Genomic DNA, 18,500 nt, shown 5'->3' with positions numbered 1-18,500 from the left:
ATTTATAAAAATTTATATTATTAAATAAAAAAATGAATTAAAAAAATATATAGAAAAAGTTGAAATTTTAAATAGTTAGTTTAATATTAATATCAATATTATTTTTTTCAAAATTTTATGATATATTAATTTTTTTATTTATTTAAAAATAAAAATATTACTGTTTTCTTAAAACCACATAAAATTATGTTATAACATCGATCGAAACAAAAATAGATAAAATGAAACATTAAATCAAAATGTGCAAATAACCTTTTGGTACATAATAAAAGATGAAGTCCACGGGGAGTAATGTTGCATGAAGAAACCTCAAGGCTAGGTCCCCATACCGGCTAGTATGCCATCGATGCGACGTAACTCATGGACGATCTTGCTGGAATCCATTCTTTCTCTCGGAGATTCCATGGAGCATGCCACCCCTGTTCTCGCCAATGAAATCATGCCCTCTTCCAATCTCTTCCATCTTCTCGCTTCATCATCACCGGATCGACGATTGACATTTGTAGCTTCCATCTCTTCCTCCAGGTCATGCAGGAGTGCCGGTTCAACGATTTCCATAAGCTGATCAGGCAACGCCATCATCAYATAGCCATGGAGGTTCAACCCTTCTTCAAAACCCTCGTCTGTAGGCCTCTTTTCTGTTATCATCTCCAACAACAAAATCCCAAAACTATAAATATCCCCTTCTTTTGTCATCTCACTTCCAAGACCATACTCTGCCAACAAAAAAACAGAATTAGGGTTCTAGAAAAAGATTGTAATGTGTTTAACTTTCTCAAGTTCAATTTATCGATTACCTGGAGCTGCATACCCAATAGTTCCTCTTATTCCAATCGAACTGCTTTCATGAGGTTTTAATGGAAGAAACTTTGCCAACCCGAAATCGCCAATGTGAGCAACCATGTCATCGTCAAGTAAAATGTTGCTTGGCTTCAGATCACAGTGAATTATGGGTGTCTCACAGTCCTGGTGGAGGTAGTGGATGGCATTAGCCACATCCATTGCAACTGTTACTCTTTGGCGAAGGCTTAATCTTCGTTCGGTCTCCGTTTCTTGTCGTGGAGATGGATGTAGCCAACTTTCGAGACTCCCATTTGGCATGAACTCATAAATAAGAGCTTTGAAATCGTTACCTTGAAAATCAACAGATGAGCAGGAAGTAATGATTTTTACAAGATTACGATGCCTTATGTTTTTCAATGCTTCACACTCYGCCATAAAACTCTTCAGAGCTCCTCGGTTTCCAAGCTTTAGAACCTTGATAGCAACCATTGCAYCACCTGCTWCAAGGATACCCTTATAAACAGCRCWGAAAGTTCCCGTCCCAATCAGGTTTCGTTCGGARAATTCATCMGTAGCTTTGAGTATGCTTCCATAAGAAACCCTTGAAAATGGTTCCACAAGTGAAGCTCCTGTTGGCGGCTTTTGCCTTTTYCTTYTTTKCCAAAMAAACAACAAAGACAATGCGATTGCYASAACTAGAAACGAGCAAAGTGGGATGACAACTAGAATAACATGGAAACYTTTCTTTGATCTTGCTACCAGGTCACACTTGGGTAACCGAAGTTCAGGAACGCCTCCACATAGCCTATTGTTCCCATCAATTGAGATCACACTTGCATTCTTGAAAATACCTCCCATTGGTACCTCCCCATCAAGATTGTTAAATGATAAATTCAACAAAGATAAAGTTAGTTGCTCTAAGGGTCTTGGGATCCGTCCGGAGATATTGTTACTAGAAAGATCAAGGATCCTGATACCTTTTAAATTACTCATCCTGAGAGGTATTGGACCCTCAAAGGAATTTGCTTTCATATCTAGGTATTCAAGGCTTTTGCAGCTTCCAATGGCATCTGGGATTTCTCCGACCAAATCATTCTTTGATAGATCAAGTGTCTTCAAGTTAATGAGGTTTCTTATCTCTTGGGGAATTAGTCCAGTTAAATGGTTTTGAGCAAGATTTAGTATGATCGACAGGGACGACAGTTGAAATAGCTCTTTCGGTATTGGACCAGTAAGATTGTTTCCAGAAAGGTCCAACGTTACCAAACGTCTGCAGTTACCAAGATCTCGAGGTATTTGTCCCTCTAATCTATTGTCATTCAACCACAATTCATTCAACAATGACATATTTCCCACAGAATCTGGAATGCTCCCAGTGAAGTTGTTTTCATGTAGGTATAATAGTCTTAGGTTTTGAAGATTACCAATTTCACTAGGAATTATGCCTGTGAATTGATTACGTTCCATAATTAATCGCTCTAACTTCACAAGATTCCCAATCCCAGAAGGCAATAAGCCATGTATTAAGTTTTCATGAAAAGATAGAACTGTAAGTTGAGATGATAGATTGCCTAAAGAACTAGGAAGAACTCCTCTTAATTGGTTTTGATGAACAAGTAACAGTTCTAGGTTGCTACAATTGATCATGGTATCAATGAAGTTCATATCATCAGGTTCAGAACTTCCTAAACTGTTGTTAAATAGCCCAAGATGACTAAAATTTGGTATGTGTCTGAAATTTATGTTAACTTTCCCAGTGAAACTGTTCTCAGCTAAGCTAAGCTCTTCCAAGTGTGAACAATTAGAAAGTGAGAACGGTATGCTTCCTGTAAGTCTATTTCCCCATATCTCGAAAATCTCAAGATGAGGTAGCTGCAAGCCTATATCTTTTGATAGACCTCCACTGATTTGATTATCTGGGAGACTAAGAACCGTTAAAGATGTTAAATTGTACAAGGATGGAGGGATCATACCATGGAGTTGGTTCTTACCAAAACCCATATTTTGCAAATTGTACAATTGACCAAAAGCATCTGGAATATTTCCTCCTAGACGATTGTCGAAGGCTGATATGGCTTCAAGAGAAGTTAGGTTTCCCAAGAAAGATGGTATTCCTCCCGTGAAACTGTTAGCATGAAGGGTTAGGATCATGAGGTTCACCAGCGAACCAAGCTGTTGTGGGAGCTTGCCAACTAGTTTATTGCGAGCCAACCAAAGTTCGTTGAGGCTAGTGCAGTTTGACAAACTGGCCGGAACTTCACCTTCAAAAGTATTGTTCATGAGAATTAGCCTCTGCAATCTGAATAAACCACCTAGTTGAGGTGGGATTACACCATTGAAGGTATTATGCCCTAGACTTATGACTCTGAGAAAGGTCAAGTTCCCAATATGAGGAGACAAGGAACCAAAAAGGCCTCTAGATCCAAGATCCAATTTGGTGACTCTAGGATGGCGGCGACCACATGTAACACCTTGCCATTGGCAGAAATGGAGGGAGGTGTTCCATGTGTCAAGAACTCGTTGTGGATCATTGCTGATGCACTTCTTGATGGCCAAGAGCGAAAGGTGATCAGTGTGGTTTCCGGCAAGCGTAGGGGGCCATAACAAGACTGCTATTACTGCATGGAAGAAGAGAGAGAGGCATGCCATGAACAAGTTTCTTTTATGTTTTATGACACATATATTTGTGGGATGGTTTTTTAAATAGCTATGAACTGAAATTGAAAATAAAGTTTTGCCCAAAAACAGTAATATATGATGGGGACTGAAGTGAAGTTCTTTTGGATTGTGACCAAGTCTTGGTCTTGTTTGAAAGAGTGTTTTGGACGCTCACTAGATTGAAAGTGGAAGCTCCATTAATCACTGATGGAGAAATACTGTGTGATGATTCTTAATTGATGGTCATGAATGCATTGTTGAATGGAAGGATAATTGAGGTTGAAAAAAGAAGTCACGACTCATTTGGCAAAAAAACAGATTTCTAGTAGGGGAAAAATTCTCAATTTATGGCAGAGACCAAGAAATGATCTTTAGTTTCTTGGTACAGCATTTAAACTTGATCTAAACCTCCATGGTTAGACTGTACATTACAGTTGAACTTGATTTAAGCAGCCATGGTTTATCAACAATATTTGATCTCGTCCTGTGATTTAAGAACAAAAGTGGAAACAAAAACCCATTATTTAGACAAGTTCTATTACATTTTTTGGTTTAATCCCTTCAATCATAAAAAATTTGCAGAACCATCTTTTGGATGAGGGGACTTTACCCGAAGAGATGCAACAACCGTGTCACTCGTTTCAAACTCGTATTACAAATTTGGTTTACGAATATTTAAGGGCACCTTAATAATTAAACGGGTGAACTTTTAAGACACATTTTTTTCCTTGCGATAATCGAACGAGTGGATGTATGGGCTCCTGCTTAACCCTTAATAGGTTCGCTAATAAGCATTTTTCTCTATTTTAAGAGTTTGATTAAATTTTGTTATGTTACTCGTATTGGAACTTGTTATGGTATAGAGTACAACCTTTATGGTTATAAATATATCATCTGAAATGAAGTAAATTGGTATTGCTTCCAAAACCATCAATACAAATTACAAGATAAGAAGAGCATTCCACTTTTGGGTAACATAAACAACATAAACAGTAATTCTTTTTCAATGGATATCTGGGTAGCTTTGACATCATAGGTAACTTGTTTCCCAACAATTCTTGATCTACCAAACTATTTGCTTGATAACTTTTTAGAGTCGATAAACAATCCAAATTTTTAAAGCGTTGAATGGCGTCCGAGTGACAATTTGAGTCCCCTTTAAGGTATAAGACGCGCAGAATACCATTACAGCCACACGCTTGACGGTGATACGATAATTTCAGGTAACAATCCATGAATTTGAACTAATAACATCAGGAGAGAAGATGGCAGAATGTACATGTTTCAAATGCAGCAGGTTAATCATCTTGATCACTTCCACCGATATGTGCTTCATGACTAACCCAATAATTGCTTCCTTCAGGACCAGAAAGCTTCAACCTGCATAAACTCAAGATGATGTTGCCTAAATCAACACAAAAAATCCATATCTGGGTACTTACTGCTATTTGGGTACTAACCGTTCCAGAACTGATTTCCCTTCTTTGTACTTTTGGTTCTTATCATGTGCGGTTTCCTGAAGCAAATAAATCGATTATAAACACATTTAAGAACATTACCCACAAATCTCAAAATTAGAATTCTTATCTTACATATGTCCATCCAACAATTGATCCACATTTGACGCAGAAAATGTCAGCAACTGTGTGCAGCCCAGTCATCATCAGTCTATCTTCCTTGGCACCAACAGTCACATTTACGCTGTAAAACATGTGATGGTTCTCAACAAACACAAGGAAATATAACATTACCGGCAGATCACAAGATTTAACTGTACCAACTCTCAAAAATCTTTACTAATAAAGCATTGCAAATTTGTAATCATATGAAGTATAGCCAACTTCTATATCTTTGTGGTAATGCAAAGTAGCAGCCGTATAGGCAAGAAAGTATTGGGATTGATGAGTTAACTTACACCTTACTGAAGAGATAAGCCTTTCCATGCTTGCACTGGAAGGTCTGAATGAAAGTAAAGAAGGAAAACTTGTCAGCGAAGTTCTCTAAACTAGGCAAGCGGACACCATAACCAAACAAAACCAAACTAATAGAGTAAAACAATTGTGCTTATATCTTCTTTCACATATACTCGTAAACAAACCGAAGCTTTAGTAAGATTGTGTGATAACTACGTGTATATCAGAGTAGAGCCCTCATAAACAATGATCACCAATAGATTCACACAGAATCCCTCATAATAATCAGCATTCTCCGATCTTAAAAGCATACATTCATCCATACTCATAAACAAAGAACCCCATGAATGAAAACTCATTTGGTGTCAAACTCAAACGAAGCACTTCTTTCAGATATAAAATTGATATATGTGATACATGATGTAAGAGTAAAGTTATGAAATCTTGTACGTGACTCGAATTTTCTTCATAAACAATCTGATTATTTTTTCTTTTGTGTAATTTGAGATGTAATTAACCGCCTTAGATGGAGATCCATCATCATCCACTTGAGTTCGTATAATTTCTTCGAACAGAAACACACAGGGCAAGGCAATCAAGTAAATTAATCCCCAATCTAAGCAAGGGTTACTGAAGGTATTTAGGTCAAATCAGAACAAAATCTCCCAGTAACTTACGAGTTCGATGAAAATCCCGATTCAAAACATTTGAACTTCAATTCATATGATACGTAAAAGATCATTAATCAGTCCATCAATCAAGATTTTACGAATGTATGGAAAAAATCAAAAGAAGAATCAGGCGATCATCTTGAAACCCCAGAAATTAGATCGGAAAAATGGATCAGAAACAAGATATGACAGTGAAAAAGAATTAGAAGGAATAGGATAGGACCTTTGAAACGATATCATCGCAAAGAGCAAGATGGGTTCTGCAGTGTTTACAACTGTAGATTTTGCCCTCCAACGTTACTCGAAAGACTCGACCCATTTCTCAGACGACGGTTGATGGAAGAATCGGAGAAGAATGATGGGTAATGGACGGAATCAATCAACATAATATTCCACGCAATCGGTCCCCAGGATATATACGCTTTTTGTTCAAAACTACTCTTCGTGGACCCAACTTCATAAATCGTAAATTATTTTGGAGTTCTACATTTTTTACTTTAGAGTGAATTACATCTTTAGTCCTTGTGTGAGGCTTCGATTTTCGATTTGATCCCTAAAGTATATGAATAAATTTGTCTGTATAAATTATGAATGTTTTTGTTCGGTAAGTTTTTTTCATAGACGATGGAATGAGCGTGTTTTCAATTGAGAATTTGGGATAAACAAGTTTGAAAAAACTTGACTTTCTACATAAAACTTTCCCCTATAATCTTACTGAATAAGTTACTATCTATATCATAAAGCAACCACTAAACGGTCATGTATAGTTGACCGAATAAGTTGTGAGTCTCGTTAAACTCATTAAGTTGCTAATAGATAGATCCTAAGTATAGTTTGTGTACAAAAAGTCATATGATAATTAGAACCAAACTTACAACTTATTATCACACGCCTACAACGTAACTCAAAGTGTGAAATCCACAATATTAATTGGTAACCACGTTTAAATTCAAGATAAACATTGAGTAATATAAGGTATGATACAACCCTTTACATTTGTACAACCAATACAACTCAATCTCAACCGTCCATTTAATTTGATGAATAAGTGATTTTATAAAAGTTTTGATTGTTTTCTAATATATAGTATTGATCATAATTAATGAACTCTGATCATATTCCATAAATATTCAAATCATAAAAAATGAACTCAAATCATCTCCATAAATAACGTACTTGTACATTCCATTGGAAATGAAAAATAGAATTTGAAGTTTTTAATCAAACCAGTAATAAGCTTTGTGCATAGGAAGGTTTATCAAAGATTTTGTTAATCTGTTGCAGGTACATAGATTAACACAAAACAGAAATGCTGATCAAAAGTTATACAGTTTTACAAAGCATTTCAAAGCTTCTAATAAACATAACTCTTAATATCAAGCAAGCTTCTAACAAGTTTATCTTCCTCAACTGGTACTTTCGCGGTTTCGCAATGCAGAATCCACAAGTTTCACCTTTTTCGTGTTTTCACTGTTGACAATAGAAAGTTTCGCGATCGAGGACTTGAGGCGGGAGATCTCATCATCTTCGGCATTTCCCTTCCTCCTCCCCGGGATTTGCCTTCGTTGGTTAGGTCTCTTGTGTTGTGGAGAAGATGAATGTCGTTTTACCCGACCATTTATAGCTTCTATAGTTGTGCGTAATGCATCCAATTCCAATCCTCTAAATCTGTCTGCATAAAATGAACAAAACCAGGTTCAGAGTGGCACTTCCAGGAATTATCAAGTTCCACAATCAAATGAACATCAATCAGATTCAACTGTCAGAAACAAATTCCTTTGCTCTTTGGGATAGAGGTCAGGTCTGCGTATGTCCTGCCCTCCAAGGGTGAGATATACTGGGATAGTTTTACTTTCAGTTTTGATATTGGTTTTGGTTTCGGAACTTACCAAGCTCCATCTTGAACTCTTTTTCTGCTTTCGACAATGGTTTCTTGTGGATCCCTGGTAGGTTTCTTAGGTTCAACAAGCGCTCTTCCAAGAGGTTATGGGTCTGAACTGCACGATCTATTCGGTTCTCCAGATTTTCTTGTTTCTCTTCAACCTTTGCTAGCTTCTGTTGTGCCTCACGTAAACGAGCATGCTGGTCATCAATGATTTTCTTTAATTGAGGCCCATGGTGTTTCAGCTCAAAGTAAACCTAACAAACCACGACGTAAATATTTAACAGTGGCAAAAGATTCAAACTTTGGATGCTATAGAACAGAAAAAAGTGCTTGAAACCAATGAAATGATGATATCACCATCAAGATCAAGAACTTACTTCACAAGTTTTAGAAAAAAGTTGAATCTTGTATTAAAATACAATGGTTTGCAAATGTTACCTTATGTGCATACTCCACATAGTTCTCATGGAAAAGCTTGAAGTATTGATGAAGAGTAGACCTCCCTTCAATGGAGTCTGTGGCAACAGGGTTTGGTGAGGTAGGAGGCACAAGAACCGCCTTCGGACCAGTGAGTAATTCTTTGCTTATAATAGTAGCATATCCGGTTTCTATAGGCTCTTCCAGGTCCACAGATTTCTTTTGTTCATCAATATGAGCAGGAAGCAAAAGGTTCCAACTTTCCATCCCTAATACTATGCACTCGAAAGCAGAGGTGAGTCCCACGATCCACGAGCATCCAAACGAGTCCGATAATGCCACAAAACCACAAAGAGGAGAAGCCGAAGATTCCATCTGGCAAGTACTTAGAACCGACTGGACAGATGGTGCTCTCATGTCGTCATCTATGCCATTTTTCTGATTCGTAAAAGGAAGAAAATGCAAAACTATTGAATCCACCCCTCCATCATGAATGGAATATATTCGCTCGGGTATAAGGGGATCAACAAACATCGAAATTAAAGAACCCGTTTCGGTTTTTCCAGGTAAAGCTAAATCTACAGTCCCCAACCTCAAAAGTGGCGGTGAATGTCCCAACCAAATATCATGGTCGGTTGATTGGTCTAGTGTCACAACCGAGAGCTCATTGGAGTGTGTTTCGCAAATCATGGCAACGCCAACTATTCGATCTTGAGAATCAACAGACAAACGAGGCTGATTACCCACGATCCAAACGGGCTGGATTTCATCGGCCAATGCATCTATCTGTAGCTGCCCACTACTCCAAGCCATAACAAGAATCGAATCTTTGCTTACTGCCTTGTAAAGAAAACCGACGGCTCGCCCTTCACATTCGGCAACCTTCAACTCAGAATCTTGTTCCTTCCCGTGGTAAACTTTATGAAGAGGACCCTTTAATTTTAAGAAAAGTTGTGTCAAACATTACAGTTTGCATAAATAATCAATTATCTTGATATGGGCCATTCAACAACTATGAACAGTTAAGAGGTATACCTGCAATGAAACAGATGCATCATATAAAGCATAAGGATGGGATTTTAGTGCAGGTTGATTCCCGCCTTCCGCTGCTTGTCGAGCCAACTCAGGAAATGTAGCTTCTAACCAAGAAATTGCCAAATTGGCATTACTAACAGCTGTTGAGCTAGCAGCTTTCAGTCCAAATGTCTGAGCATCAATATAAATCTCCAATATAGACTCCCATTTATACACACTGTCACAGTGGAAATAACTCAAGCAGGTTAATTTCAACTATTAATTATCAACATCGAACAAAAGAACATAAGTACATATATTTTCCACACTTTCTCTAGATAAGGAATATTTTAATTACATTGAAGGATAAAACACTTGCGAGAACAAATCAGCACCTAACATATAATTGCAACTTACCTCCCAAACGGAACAACTGGACATAGGATGTAAACTGCACCATCACTAAATAAAACAAAAACCTGCAGAATTGAACATCATCAATAGTAGATATAAAAGAACTGCAACAAGATTGAAAACATTTAGTATTGGCAAATGATCGCTGCTAAAATATAAACAAAAGCCCATCAAGATTTAAGAATAATGAAACAAGCTACATACACTAAATCGATCCCACAAATGGTCACCGCCAAAAGAAAAGTCAACAGGGCATATTGATGAAGCATTCCTTAATCTACCACGTTCAACAGGCTGTAAATAATATTCCTGCTCGGGTTGTTCAAGAGCCGAGGACAAATCATAAAGCCTACATAATATGAGATAAAACAGTCAAATTACAATTGAATACGAACACAAAGTATTTGATGGAAGGTCTAAACTAACAGCTTCCTCCTATAACTGCATCAATAGTTCTATTTAGTGCACAAATTGGTCTGGCAAATTTTAGTGCAATTCAAGTACTAGATATTCTCAATAAAGAATGTTCTACCTGAAAACTGAATCAGAGGATAGAATTCCAAGATGAGTGTCACTATAAGGATGCCATGAAACTTTTAAAGTCCTGATGGCATTGTTTGTGTTGAAGTAGAGATCTGAGCCAACAGAGACCGTCCTGCAGATCAGTAGACCAAAATTGTTTTCAAAACCATGGTTTGTAACCTAATATGATATTTGAATGGGTAATAACTGTGATAGAGCATTTTATAATAAAACAATTTAGATTAAAACGCAAGTTCAAAATAACTGCTTACACCTAGATTTTACTACCTGCAGATAACAGCACTATCTTTTGATGAAGGGCGACCATACAGGTACATAATGCGTAACCCATCTGACCCCTCCAAGAGTAACGCTGATCCATGTCTGTTGATGGTAATTCTATCTACCATGAAATTCAGCTCCACATCTGCTCGCAATACCTATAACATAAACAACATCAAGATAAGGAAGAAAGCAAACACAGTACCGCTTTCATTTTCCTCAAATCTCATGTTCATTTTGTGGGTCGCATCTCACAAGCTCTCACATCATGAACATGGGATCCACAAAATGAAAATGGGAAAATGAACAAAAAAACCTAAATGAATGAACCTTTGGTAGTTAGGAAAGCCTAAAACCATATAGTGCATGGGAAAATTTATGAATCTTGCTGCGGACAATTTCTCAAGAATTGTCCATTAATCTCCTTTATACATTATTGCATGTTACTTCGATGATGAAAGATGGAAGTTCCATCTTTCATCAGTTTTAAATATATGCTTCTAGTGGGTATGAAATGATCATCTACAGCAACTTTCTCCAAGTAACACCAAATTACAGATTTGCTAATCTACCATAAATGATAATCTAAAAACCAGTGAAGCTTTCAGGTAAATGTAAAAGTTCATAGTTACCATGTTAGGAAGAAAAGCAAGAAGTGCATGCATGCATTTATATGTGAACCGAGAGAAGCAAGATTTTTATGACTTTGAGCAATGAACATAAGATAGAAAAACTGCAAAAGATTCAAGAGTCTAATCTAAATGATGCAGATCGCTTGTCTTGGTTGCCCATGGTGCTCTCAAAGCAGAGTATATTTCATCATGTTAAGAAATTCACATTCCCAGTAGTTCAGGCTACTTCTGCAACACCCAGATTCCATCCTTTTAACATTTTTTCACGTATTCAGTACCATTACAATAAAAAAACATGTTAAGTACAGAAGATTGGGGAATCCCATGACGTTAATAAATAATAGAACTACGCACTCCATATATGAATTTCTTGTATGTTAGCTTAACAAACGTTATAACTTTATAAGATAGCAAGATTTCCAGTGGATTAAAAAGCACTTAGTTATGTTTGATATCAAGAAACTGAATCCCTCATGAAGATTAAAATGGGTTGACATTGTATCACTTAGAAGGAGAGTGCGCATCAGCCAGTGCCCAGACAGCTGTAATTCTGAAATCATTGATACTTCTAACAGTGGCATTTCAAGAAAACCTACCACAAATTCTTAGCTTCAATTGCTAAGATGCTATAGAACATCTATTAAGAATAAAAAAGATTGGGCGACTAGACAACTAGAGACCATTCATCTGCATTTCTAAAATCTAGATTGTTGACAACTGCATTAGTCAACTTTAGATTAAAATACCTCATCCATTGAGAGGGGAAAAGAAAAGAGGGGCGGGGGTTCAATTGTATTCTTTATGTCAATTTCGTATATTCATCGTGATGCAAATTCAACCCCCATCAAGTTCACTGTATGTTGGTGATTTTAGTGTCACCGGTTACATTTAGTGTAATGGATTTTATACGTGTGTTTCAAGGGGATTGAACTTCGTTCTAAAACAAGTATGGAGAGTGTGGAGTGCACACTTGTATTAGTCTAATTCGGTCCCGGTAATATTTAGGGGGCAACACCCCCTGAACGCAAAACGGGGGTCCTGCTTTATAATGAAAAATTCTTGAATTTTCTGTGGCATGATTGTGAATTCTATAACTTGGTAACTCCCGTTTTGAGTTTTGATATCTAATTTCGGATGATCAGTTTTTTTGGGCACACACGGAAGATTGGAAATACTCTATATTCTCTCTAGTTTTTGATCTTGATTTCGACCAAAATCAAGATTGTTGCTTTTACAATTATCCCAATTCGGATTTCGTGATACCAGGCATATACGGTCGAAATATCGAATTTGGAAAGTGATTCACACGATTGTAGAAGAAATCCGGTTACGGTTTAACACTGTATCACCGAAGTTCTTGAAAGAAATTCAAGAAGTTAGAAACCCATTCGAAATCCAACATCAAAACAAACCAGTTTCTAAGATGTCATATGATCATGAAAAAGGTAGAAATATAAACTTGATAAGAGGTAGTACGACCTTAGAAGGGGAAGCAGCAAGGACAGAAGTGGAGTCTGGTTCGCCGAAGCGAAGAGAAATTCTATGTAGGGACTGCGTGTTAATGTCCCAGTAGTAGAGACGAGAAGCTCCATCCCAAGCCATGAGATTCCGTTTCCTCGGAACATTACTCGTTGTACGGACGACCGTGCCGCTGGAGAAAATTGGGTGGTTCTGAAGGGGAAGCCATTCCACCTCGTCGTTTGCCGGAGTAGCCGATGAAGGCGACCGTGACTGTGACGGTGGTGTTAGGGCATCTTTGTTGCTGGGTTCTGGTATATCGAAATTAAACCTCATTTCTTTGTAAGACTCGCCGGATTCTTTTTCGCCTTTTCTCTCCTTTTGTAAGACTCAATGGGGTTTCTTTGGTGAAGTTCAAATCACCGGCCGGTGAATCCCTCCTCTTTGGTTGCTTGAATTGTGTGCAGCGAGCATACGAAGTATTAGAACGACGCCGTAAGGTTGAATCATTTTCGTTAAAATACTGAAAGCCCCTCGAACTATTTTAGTTTTTCATAATACCCCTTCGATATTTACTAAATAAAAAAAACATTTTAAAAAATTAATAAATTACAACATTTTATAATATAACTAAACAAATCCCAAAAAATATAATATAATTATATTGAAAATGAGAACAAGTTTAAATTATTTTGAAAATACATAACTTAAAATAGAAATTGGATCGGATTACATTGCATTTTACCAACGGAATTTTATAAACTTAATGGGATTTAGAAAATGTAAAGATTGTCGAAAACGAGGGGGCAAACTGTAAACCTCGAATAACTTGGGATTTTGTAACCAAACCATTAGCAACTGAGCGGACAGAGATTTTGTAGGCACAGAGACGTCTCCGGAAACCCTCAAAAGCTTTAAGCAAGATAAAGAACGACGGAAACGACAATCAAAAGCAGAACCACTGCGAAATGGCGGAGAAACTGGCACCTGAAAAGCGTCACAGCTTTTTTCATGGAAGTACGTCACTTTCTGCCCTATCTTTAATTCAATCTTTTGCAGTTAGCCGATTCGAGGGAAATTAGTAATATTTGTTAGGGTTTCGTGACACGGTGGTATGAAGTACGCTTGATATTCTGAAATGAGTTGTTTTTTTTAGGTCAGAAGGTTTTCGAATGGGATCAAACCCTAGATGAGGTGAATATGTACATTACTTTGCCGAAAGAAGTGCCCACCAAGTTGTTTTACTGCAAAATTCAGTCCAAGCATGTTGAAGTTGGAATCAAAGGCAATCCTCCGTACCTCAACGTCTGTAGCCTCTTGACCCGTTTATTTTAGAAGTTGTTATGTAAATAAGTGTAAATGTTTTTTTTATGGTTTATATTGCTTATCCGGTACAATTTTTGCGTGGGTTGTGCAGCATGATTTGTCTTCGCCTGTAAAGACAGATTCTTCATTTTGGACTATTGGTACGCTTTTCCGTTTAATTTAGTACTCCATAGAGTAGAGAATGATGCAATGTTGCATGCTGGGATGGAGGTAAAAACAAATGGAAAAACTACATGTTCAAATGACTTATTGGAGTTCTTTGCTCAGTCTTAACCATTGAAGGCAATGCTTTGGAAAACTGAAAATTTATTAAAATTGCTATCTTCATTGCATAAAATTGATCTGTATGCTAATTTTTGGGTTCATACCTAGTAGATGTGTTGCATATTTAAAGCCCCATATTTGTCATTTTGAGCACTTCTGTAGTTTATTGTGGTTCTTAAAACCCCCAAAAGCCAAACATTTGATGACAGTTTCAAAAGTTGAAAGTTCATTCGGATATGCAAGATAAAGTGTACCTCCTTTTTGGAATACAAAGGTGCATAACATAATATCTTAAATTCTGTGACCAAACTTTTGTTTGACAGTCTACACATTCTTCCCATTTAAAAATAGCTTCTGCTTTCCAAAAACTGGCAGGTAACCCCAAAGTTGAGCTGGTGATTGTTCCATAATATAACTTTTTTTGCTTCGTTTTTTTTATTTATTGTCGAAGAGCATGTGAGCAATCATAGAGTGATACCCCAAACTCTCTTGTCCTAGGGTCGCATGTTTTCTGGGAACAACATTAAGGGAGGAGATTGCCTTAATCGCCAAGCAAAAAAAAGGAAATGGGATGGTACAGGAGGCAACATTAAGCATCAACTCAATAAATTAAGAAATTATCTTTAATTGACAAGAGTCAAGACCAACCGCATCCTACTTACAAGTGAAATTGACATAAAATTAGGAAACTGGGCCTGGGAGGTGAAGGCTCCTTCAAATTGAACAACTTGGGAACTAGCATTGAATCTTTTAGCGGATGATTACTTTGTTTAGGAATATGATGTACAAAGGAACCGGGGAGCAGTAAGCTTTTAATTTCGCTGACGGTGTACATTCTATCATAGGAGACATCAATGTAACCATTCAAACAATCAAGGGATCAACCAGAACCTACAAGTCACTTCTAATGATATGTATCTGAAGCTGATGCTCAAAAGGGTGCATCCTTTTTAATGAGCTTAAGCTTCTGCTATACTGTTAGTAGGCTTTATAGAATGTTGATCTTTGACCAGTCTCCATTGATACAATTCCATGAACAGACAAGCCATATGTATTGGTTTTGGAGATGATTAGTTGGGAGGATATGAAGTTTAACGATAGGGTTGATAAATGCAGATGATGGGCAAACAAGAATGCTATTATATGCTTCTACATGGGAGATTCTATGACAAACATGTACATTTAAGCATTCTCTGCATTGATCATAATTCAAACCTGTGAAGCAATATTATGCAATAAACATTGTTGGTATTGTTTTTCCTGCTAAAATTCCCAATGGCGATTTGCTACTTATTCTAAACCTTAAATTATGATTAATTGAAAACAGCTGTGTAAATCAATGTCATTGTAATACTTGGTAATAATGCAGAGGATGATATATTGCACATTACTCTGCAAAAAAGGGATAAAGGTCAAACATGGCCGTCTCCAATAGCAGGACAGGGTCAGCTTGACCCTTATGTGGCGGATCTCGAACAGAAGCGTCTCATGCTTCAGAGGTTTCAGGAGGAGGTAAGCCTGAATTGCTATGGATAGTGCGGCACATTTCCAGTATAATTTTTGTTTCATTGAGATTAAAGATCCAAGTTTGTTTCATATAGTAACCTTCTCAGTCTGTGGTGTACCTAACATTCTACACTTAAGATGGAAAAAATTGAATAGTTGTCACTCACCCCAACGTGGAATAGAATACATTGAATGTTTAATTCCTGATGCTTTCTATTGGAAGAGTTATTACTTGTTAGTTAAACAGAGGATCCTTTGGTTTGTGTTGTGAATGCAGTATCATAGGTTTGTTGGGAGGGGGTCCATAATCTTTGTGTTGCTTTAGTCAGGCTTCAACTCTTGTCCTTTTCTAGGAAATAAAATGGAACATTAGTTTCTGGATTATCTGCAGAGGTTTGCTACTGTAACACTTTTTAACCAGCGTAGTGATTTGTCTACTTTTGCTCACAAGTCGCAACCCTGGTTCACTGTTTTATAACACTGACATTAGTTGGAGTAACTATATATTCTGAACATCCTCCCTGTGCATTGGTGATGTGGATTCACCTAAAATGTTACAGCTATATAGTCATTAAAGTTAAAATGACTGACTTTTATCATGAATTTTTTTGGAGAAGTTTTCATGGGGAGAGGTATATTGAGGTTTGCTATGCAGCTGTTGCAATGGTAGATTAAAAGGACTGATTTTTATGACGCAAGTTTCTAGGAGAAGTTTTCATTGGCATATGTAAACTGTAGACAAAGCTGCCCATAGGAAAGGAACTATGATCTTTACATTGTTCAGGAAATGTTATGGCCCTTTCACTACTCATTTAGTCACGAGAAATTTATATTTTTCCTACAAGTATTGATGCTTTTCCTTTCTTTTGTCTGAAGACAAGATGGAATAACTTTTTACAACTGTAATTTGTTTGTAGTATTTGTGGCCTTTGAACATGTACGGACAATATCAATTTCATGACCAGGCCCCTCTGTTTTAATGGATGCGCCAAAAGTTGAGTACTTTTTACCATTTGGCAAGGTCGTATCTTGTGGTTTTACCTCCCCCCAAGAAACACACACACACACACACAAAAAAAAAAAAACAATTCTATGTTCTAGTTGGTGTGAAAGCTTGATGTGGAGGGGTAGAGGATGTCAAGATACATACACAGAAATATAAAGGTCCATTTGCTTAAGAAATTGAACCTAAGCCTTTCATGATGCACATGACTAAATTAGTCCATAAATATTTGATTGGACATACAAAAAGAAGCCATTGCGTTAAGATATTAATTAAAAGGACTTGCTGCTTGAGGTGTTTTTGTTCCACGCACGAAAGCCCCGAGGTTCATCCAGTAGGGTGCATCCTATATGCTATGTGCAGATAGGTCTTTTCCTTCAGCACTTTTGATGGAAGACCTCAATTAATACTAGTCCTATATATGATCGATCATATATATGCTGTAAATATGTCTAATTATGTATGTTTTTTATTAAAGGTCATTATGCACTTACCTATCATCAATCCCACAGCCTGTCTTATTCATGCTCATTGACAAATGACAAAGGAATACTTTCAGTTCAAGCATTAAACTTAGAATTTAAATTATATTGTTCAATAGAAGATGGAGGCATTTAATTTCACCAAATTTCTGATATGAACAGTAAAAATCTTTTTCTTTATCTTCTTCTAGTTCTATGAGAAAAGATGCAATTTCAAATACTTGAACGGTCGATTCATTTTTTTTCATTTTTTAACCTTGCAGCCAGCATGTTTGATTTTTTAGTTAAGATTTAATACCAAATGGTGTATGCTAAATAAACCCATATCATGTATGTTAATTGTCTTTTAAGATATCTAATGATCTTGATTGAACTATATGCATATCAATACAACAGACTAACTTGTTTGTTTCACAGAACCCAGGATTTGACTTCTCTCAGGCTCAGTTTTCAGGGGACTGTCCTGATCCAAGAACATTCATGGGCGGCATCAGGTCTGATTAGCAATCATCTGTTTGTTCCAGTGAACATGTACATTAAATATCTCAAACCTTGAACCTTAACTAAATAATCTTGTGTTTCTACAAGCATGCTTATAACTGTTTCACTTTGTGCCCACTAGCTTCTTAAATGTTCTTGATTCTAGCTGGTGCCCGTATTGAATACCCATGTTGACATTGTGTGACATTTGTGTCTGTAATCGTACATATCTATTAGTTCCACATTAATATGGCACCCCACACCAGTGCCCTACTTTCGACATGCATGTGCCCATGTTAATAATCTATTTAGAAAACACTCAAGATTACCTAAAAAAGTGGCACAAGTTGATTATGCCACTCTGGTTCCTAATCATGTTAGATGCCCTTCCAAACACACCCACTTAATCTTCTCTGCTGATGTGGTTTTGTTTGTTTGATTATCTTAACCTAATTATGGTGGTTAGATAAGTGTGTCTCATAGTCGCATTGGTTAAACTTTACTTTTAGATCATTGCATCATCAATCAACTGTCTTGTACTGTTTTTAAACAACTTTATGTTGAATTCCAGATAGATCTTGCTTCATAAAGCTCTACCTTTTACCTCATAGGACCATTATTTCCTTTACAAAAGCCAGTAAGATATGCATTCGAGTTTCTGGTTCTTGGTCGACCATCTCTATAATACGTTTACCTTTATGTGTGGGTCCTCCATATATGTGCATGTCTACACCGGTGCCTTTTTTAGGGTTTGGAGGTAGGATGTACACAGAAATTAGCATTACTTCCA

General features: G+C 37.0%; 4 protein-coding genes across 4 annotated transcripts; 1 reads left to right on the top strand and 3 right to left on the bottom strand.

Annotated features, from left to right (window-relative positions):
• Positions 1–248: 248 nt before the first annotated feature.
• On the bottom strand, positions 249–3,432 carry LOC112520464 (receptor kinase-like protein Xa21). Its single transcript, XM_025128874.1, has 2 exons — positions 798–3,432; positions 249–716 (listed from the first exon to the last, which is right to left on the bottom strand). Exons 1-2 carry the CDS (start codon positions 3,430–3,432, stop codon positions 316–318), a joined length of 3,036 nt encoding a protein of 1,011 aa, XP_024984642.1. The 3' UTR covers positions 249–315.
• Positions 3,433–4,331: 899 nt separating this feature from the next.
• LOC112513319 (protein yippee-like) lies at positions 4,332–6,477 on the bottom strand. The gene is made up of 5 exons (XM_025119552.1): positions 6,249–6,477; positions 5,357–5,400; positions 5,034–5,142; positions 4,902–4,957; positions 4,332–4,821 (listed from the first exon to the last, which is right to left on the bottom strand). The coding sequence occupies exons 1-5, from the start codon at positions 6,342–6,344 to the stop codon at positions 4,740–4,742; spliced, it is 387 nt and encodes a 128-aa protein (XP_024975320.1). The 5' UTR covers positions 6,345–6,477; the 3' UTR covers positions 4,332–4,739.
• A 710-nt stretch (positions 6,478–7,187) lies between these two features.
• On the bottom strand, positions 7,188–13,055 carry LOC112503480 (nuclear pore complex protein NUP88). Its single transcript, XM_025107537.1, has 9 exons — positions 12,671–13,055; positions 10,566–10,717; positions 10,288–10,410; positions 9,960–10,104; positions 9,759–9,820; positions 9,363–9,579; positions 8,349–9,260; positions 7,915–8,164; positions 7,188–7,697 (listed from the first exon to the last, which is right to left on the bottom strand). Exons 1-9 carry the CDS (start codon positions 12,983–12,985, stop codon positions 7,432–7,434), a joined length of 2,442 nt encoding a protein of 813 aa, XP_024963305.1. The 5' UTR covers positions 12,986–13,055; the 3' UTR covers positions 7,188–7,431.
• A 395-nt stretch (positions 13,056–13,450) lies between these two features.
• On the top strand, positions 13,451–17,987 carry LOC112511608 (nudC domain-containing protein 2). The gene is made up of 5 exons (XM_025117300.1): positions 13,451–13,666; positions 13,806–13,954; positions 14,067–14,115; positions 15,609–15,751; positions 17,648–17,987. Exons 1-5 carry the CDS (start codon positions 13,618–13,620, stop codon positions 17,732–17,734), a joined length of 477 nt encoding a protein of 158 aa, XP_024973068.1. The 5' UTR covers positions 13,451–13,617; the 3' UTR covers positions 17,735–17,987.
• The last annotated feature ends 513 nt before the right edge of the window (positions 17,988–18,500 follow it).

The sequence above is a fragment of the Cynara cardunculus genome (assembly GCF_001531365.2).
Source record: "Cynara cardunculus var. scolymus isolate 2C chromosome LG 1, CcrdV1, whole genome shotgun sequence".
NCBI classification, from domain to species: domain Eukaryota; kingdom Viridiplantae; phylum Streptophyta; class Magnoliopsida; order Asterales; family Asteraceae; genus Cynara; species Cynara cardunculus.
Note: the sequence above shows the minus strand (reverse complement) of the source record. Positions and strands in the feature narration are given on the sequence as shown.